Below are 6,000 nucleotides of genomic sequence, written 5' to 3' on the forward strand. Positions count from 1 at the left end.
CTTTCCCGTTTTCCCACAAATGTTTGCAAAGAGAGACAGCATGACTTGCCTATGTTGGATCCATATACAGGGTGTCAATCTGTCCGGCGGTCAGAAGCAGAGGGTGAGCCTCGCCAGGGCTGTTTACTGTGACCGCACCGTCTACCTGCTGGATGACCCGCTGTCTGCTGTTGATGCTCATGTGGGAAAGCACATCTTTGACCAAGTCGTTGGCCCACAGGGCTTGCTGAAGGACAAGGTGTGTATGATCTTATTTTTATACATATTTATTTATTTATTAAAGGACAGGGACAGTGCTTGTTAAGTTTCAAGATTATAATCAGTGGCTAATTTTCATCTTTTGTCCCTGACGACAGTTGATGTTTAGTATAGGACCAATAACATTTGATATAAAAAGAGAAGAATTAATCATTGTGCACTTAAAGCGTAAGTTTAGGGAGGCTAAAGTGCTTGAGTGCTAAAGTGTTTGGATGTTAAAGTACAGTTCACCTTTCGCGGCCTCGCATTGTGTTCTGCGTCCTGATTGGCTCAGGGACTACAGCTCACTGTCAATCAATCAAACGTCATTATGTTTCCCAAGTGGCAGTGTGCCAAAGAAAAGGAAAACCATCATAAAAAGCAGAGAGAGGAGACACGCCCACCAACATTGGCCGCTCTTTGTCTCCCAACTGCTGGACTATGGTGACCGTCCATCCATCTTCTATGCCGCGTATCCTCACTAGGGTCGTGTGTATGCTGGAGCCTATCCGAGCTGACTTCGGACGAAAGGCTGGTCGTCAGGCAATCGCAGGGCACATACAGACAACCATTCACACTCACATTCACAATTTAGAGTCTCCAATTAACCTAACATGCATGTTTTTGGAAAGTGGGAGGAAACCGGAGTACCCGGAAAAAAACACACGGGGACAACATGCAAACTCCTCACAGAGACGCCCAACGGAGATTCAAACCCAGATCTTCCCGACCGACACGCTAACCACTAGGCCATCGTGCGGCCTATCGTGACCATCATTAAAGATGGATAAGGATTATTGAATGCTAATGAATACCACAGGGGTCATGGATTCTGTGCACTGTTACAAGGCCATCTGGGAGAAGGTTATCCTTCCAGGCTAGCCTGGCCAATATTTTAAGAAGGCAGAAAGGCCTGCAAGACAACCACAGGGATATATTAATTTTTTTTTGTAACTGTATTTTATGTTCTTCATGTGTCCTGTGTGAGTGACGTAGGACTTATTTTAGGTATAATTAGATATAAGTTGTGACTTACACTAAAACTCGACTTGCATTGCAGTCTAGGAACAGAACTCGCTCGTAACCTGAGGACCACCTATGTGCAGATTTAACCCAACGTGGCCATTTGAGCTAGATATAATTCAAATCAAGTCTCTTGGCTGGAGATATAACTGACAAAGGTGTCATAATCAATTAAAACGAGAGCGCAGAAGAGGATTGTGGTGATTTGTCCTCATCTAGTTTGGATGTGAGCAGCACGTTGCCGTAGTTGCTCTCCGGGTACTCCAGCTTCATCCCTTGTCTCAAAAAACATGTATCTTAGGCTAATGGGACAATCTTAAATTGGTTGTGCTATTTGTGCCCTGTGATTGATTGACTGACTGACCAATCCAGGCTGTACTGTGCCTCAGACTCGTGTACTGGTGACACATGGACTGAGCTACCTGCCACAAGTTGACCTGATCCTGGTCATGGTGGATGGAGAAATCACAGAGGTTGGCTCATACCAACAGCTCATGGCCACTGACGGTGCCTTTTCTGAGTTTCTGCGTACGTACGCTGGGGTTGAGCATGAAGACAACAATGGTGAGACATACTTCATGAATATTGCACATTACACAAGGTTAAGTGTGCCAGGTGAGCTGTTGGCGCAGGTGGTTGTAAATCAGGGGTGTCAAAGTCCTGCCATGGAGGGCCGAGACAATGCAGGTTTTCTTTCCAGACGGTCACTAAAGCAGGTGATTTTAATGATCAACGCCTCCTTCAATTTGAGAGAAGCAGCTCATCATTCATCACCTGCCGAAGAAACTGGTTGGAGAGAAAAGATGCAGTGTCTCGGCCCTCCATGGCACGAGTTTGACACGTGTTGTAAATGATTGTTCATAAGTTTCTTTCCCGCCGTAGATTCAGAAACTGCGCCAAAAAGCGGATCCAAAGGAATGGAGAATGGCAGCATCACTGGTCTTGCTGGGTGAGAATAATTAGATCTGAAAAATTGTTAGGATTGGTTCAAATGTAGATTGAGTCTATGTATGGTATCTGCAGAAATACCATAATACGAAGAGGGAAGGTCATATTGTGCATTTATGTGCTCTTGTATTTCTTTGAATTAGTCCTGTTCAAAGCAGCAGTACATCCAAACTGTCCCAGCCAGGCAAGGAGAAAGACGATCTGGACAAAAAGGAAAAGAAGGCGGATGTGGGCAAGCTGACAGAGGCTGACAAGGCCAGCACTGGACGAGTAGGTTTGCAAACTCATCGGTATCGGAGTTCTTCGCAGTTCAGTTCAGTACTCAAAATGTGGTTGTAATCTTCTGATGCTGAACCAGACTTCTCACTCCACAGGTCAAGCTTTCTGTGTTCTGGGCCTATTTTAAAGCCATTGGCGTACTGCTGTCCTGCATCAGCCTGCTGCTGTTTTTTGCCCATCACCTGCTTTCACTGTTCTCAAATTACTGGCTCAGTCTTTGGACTGACGACCCCGTAGTTAATGGCACGCAGCCTGATAGACAACTAAGACTGGGGGTGTACGGAGCTCTCGGCTTATCCCAAGGTGAGCAGGCACATTTTTTATTTTGTTTAAAATACAGTCAATTTCTGCACATTTGCAATTCAGCATTCACATTCCCCTGCAAATTTGCCGATTTTTGGTATACAAAAAAAAATAAAAAAAATCTGGTTTGTTTTGGTCCAAAATTGGCGTTTTTTTCTCCAGAAAGCACATTTCCCTCACCATAAGTCAGGAATAATTTCTAAATGCATGATAATACAGGTCAAATGTACAGCATACATGTACCACTGTTAAAAAAATGCACGTTTTGTCTTTATGCTTGACTGATGTTTTTTGTCAAGCATGAGAGTTCCTACTTTGTTCGGTGGTTCTTTTAAAAAATAAAAATAAATAAAAAAATTTTAAAAAAGCTCTAATATTAAGATTGAATATTAGTCCCATATTAGCAAAAAAAAAAAAAAAGAATATCTGATTGTGGCCTTGCATATATTGGAATATATTGACAATATATGAAAATATGTATTGATATTGACAATACAATACAAACAGTCCATTCCTGACTTTGCACCAGCACTGCGATCCAGCAGCACCTGTGGGTATAAAAATTATACCCCCAGGTATATATTTTTTTTAATCCTACTATTGCTTTCTTTTATATTAGATGCCATTATCATTTCAACTAACAAGGAGCGATCGCATTAATTATATGACAGGTCTTTATGTGAGCAAGTCTGTTTTGACAGTGTGGATTCTTTTTTTAGGCATTCTATTGATTTCTGTTACAAAAGATGGCAGTTATATAAATGCAGAGGAGTGACTGTGCCGTTATTTAGTCTTACTTTTGACTTTTTTTATAAGTGGCGGCAATTTTCATTTATAACTGGCAAGGAATGATTAGGTTACAGTATTGTGTGACTCTGCTGGGTTTGTGTTTGTCAAAATTGCCACCCACTAATACTCTCCCACACACACACAGATTCTCTGTACTGTATTGCACTACTGTATTTTATACATCATCTCATCTTTGTAATTTCCGATGATGACGACGCACCGGTGTTTAAGCCGCACCCACTAAATTCAGAGGGAAAAAGAGATTTGTACATACTGTATATAAGCCGCACTGGACTATAAGCCGCACATGTCCCCATCATAAAATGGCATATTGTGTCGCTCACGAGTCTGTGAGGACCAGGTAGCTCTTTATTTGACAAGAGCCAATCATGAGCTATGAGAAAACTCACAATAACCTTCTCAACCAATCGGTAATCTCAGGAGGTCATTACTCAAGATAACAGTCTGACTCAATGTCATCTTAGAAAAAATGCTAAAATCATCACACAGCAACTTAACACTCAACAGGTAGGTAAGAAATATACAATACAAGTATATTATGTGTTTAGAATAAAAACTATTTTAATGGTTTCCCATCATGCATTTCTTCCCAGCAAAGCATTTAATTGGCCATGGCTGCCGGGTCGCTGCAATGATTCATTCAGCTGCCTCTTTCCACCAGATGGCGCTGGGTACTTGTATATTTCTTTGCTACCTTTTTGAGTGTTAATTTGCTGTGTGATGATTTTAGCATTCTTTGTAAGATGACACCATGAGTCAGACTGTTTTATTAGGTAATGACCTCCTGCGATTTCCAATGGATTGACAAGCTTGTCGTGAGTTTCCTTTATAGCTTGCGACTGTCTCCTGCCAAAGAAAGAGCTACCGTTTCCTCACTGACTCGCGAGCGGCGCAGTATTTAAATGATTAGTAGTAGTTCTGAAGTAAAAGAGATGTCACAAGATTTAAACATGGCCATAAATAAGACGTAGGGTTCAAAGTTTAAGAACAAAGTAAAAAGTAGCGGCTTACGGTATTTATGTTGACAAACGTGTTACCATTTCTATGTTGATGTTGCAGGGGTGGCGGTGTTTGGATACTCCCTGTCCATGTCCATTGGGGGCATCCTGGCGTCGCGCTGTCTTCATCAGTCCATGCTATATGATGTCCTCCGCTCACCCATGTCCTTCTTTGAGCGAACCCCCAGCGGTAACCTTGTCAACCGCTTTGCCAAGGAGATGGACACCATTGACTCTGTGATTCCCAGTATTCTAAAGATGTTCATGGGCTCCATGTTTAACGTGGTGGGCTCTTGTGTTGTCATCCTGATTGCGACACCTTTTGTGGCGATCATCATTCCCTTCCTTGGACTGCTCTACTTTTTAGTTCAGGTTAATTTTTATTTTTTCTTCAATTTCATTTCACGCACTTCTTTCATTTGTCTTCAAGGTTTATTTCCTACAAATAGGCCTATTGGCGTACTACTACGCTATTTTAGATTCTGACTATTTAACCACTCTGTTCAGAGGTTTTACGTGGCATCCTCACGCCAGCTGAAGCGCCTGGAGTCCGTCAGCCGTTCGCCCATCTACACCCACTTTAATGAAACGCTACTGGGCACATCTGTCATCAGAGCTTTTGGTGAACAAGATCGCTTTATCCGAGAGAGCGACCGGAGGGTTGACCACAACCAGAAGGCTTACTACCCCAGCATTGTGGCAAACAGGTTAAGATAAATTCGATTTGTACAAAAAGTCCTTCCTCACTGATAAACGCTTTACCTTTAAGAACTGCTGTGTACCCTTTGCAGATGAGTAACTGCTATTGCAAATATGGTAGACTTACTGCTGTTTAGCCTATAGACTGTAGAAGAGTGTGGGTTATATGATGCTAAAGATTAGAAGTCATCCACCTTGGTGAGCAACTCTTTAGAAAGACTTTCACTCTGTATTATTTTCATTTTGCTGTTTATGTGCAGGTGGCTGGCAATTCGTCTGGAGTTTGTTGGCAGCTGCATTGTGTCATCTGCAGCCTTGTTTGCCGTCATAGCCAGAAAAAACCTCAGCCCAGGTATTATGGGCCTGTCAATCTCCTACGCCCTTCAGGTAAATTCACCCATTTTTTTTTTCATGCAGTTTGCTATTGAAGTGCCTCAAACCTGCTCTGTATGTAGCAAAATATTTATTATTGTATTTTATCCATCGACGACAGTAGATCTCCACTATGTGTGGGGGTTTTGGGGAGAAAACAAAAATAATGGACACGCTCACAAAAAGCTGTAAAATTCCTGTTTTTGATATTCTAAACCTTTTATAATATACCTCTCATAGTTATTAAACACATTTTTCACAGTTTCCCCTGCAAACAGTTCCATCAAACCACTTTGTATTTACGTTTTCATATAAATATATACAGCCCTGG

At 42.0% G+C, this 6,000-nt stretch overlaps 1 protein-coding gene across 1 annotated transcript in view; it reads left to right on the top strand.

Moving 5' to 3' along the window:
• abcc1 (ATP-binding cassette, sub-family C (CFTR/MRP), member 1) overlaps window positions 1–6,000 on the top strand; it is a 44,064-nt gene that overhangs the window by 23,231 nt on the left and 14,833 nt on the right. The window contains exons 18-25 of the mRNA XM_054758695.1: window positions 71–238; window positions 1,650–1,824; window positions 2,143–2,209; window positions 2,352–2,478; window positions 2,583–2,790; window positions 4,660–4,970; window positions 5,106–5,305; window positions 5,558–5,684. Coding sequence (XP_054614670.1) covers window positions 71–238; window positions 1,650–1,824; window positions 2,143–2,209; window positions 2,352–2,478; window positions 2,583–2,790; window positions 4,660–4,970; window positions 5,106–5,305; window positions 5,558–5,684 — 1,383 coding nt within the window. The remainder of the gene's footprint in view (window positions 1–70; window positions 239–1,649; window positions 1,825–2,142; window positions 2,210–2,351; window positions 2,479–2,582; window positions 2,791–4,659; window positions 4,971–5,105; window positions 5,306–5,557; window positions 5,685–6,000) is intronic.

This window comes from Dunckerocampus dactyliophorus, chromosome 18 (assembly GCF_027744805.1).
Source record: "Dunckerocampus dactyliophorus isolate RoL2022-P2 chromosome 18, RoL_Ddac_1.1, whole genome shotgun sequence".
Classification (NCBI taxonomy): domain Eukaryota; kingdom Metazoa; phylum Chordata; class Actinopteri; order Syngnathiformes; family Syngnathidae; genus Dunckerocampus; species Dunckerocampus dactyliophorus.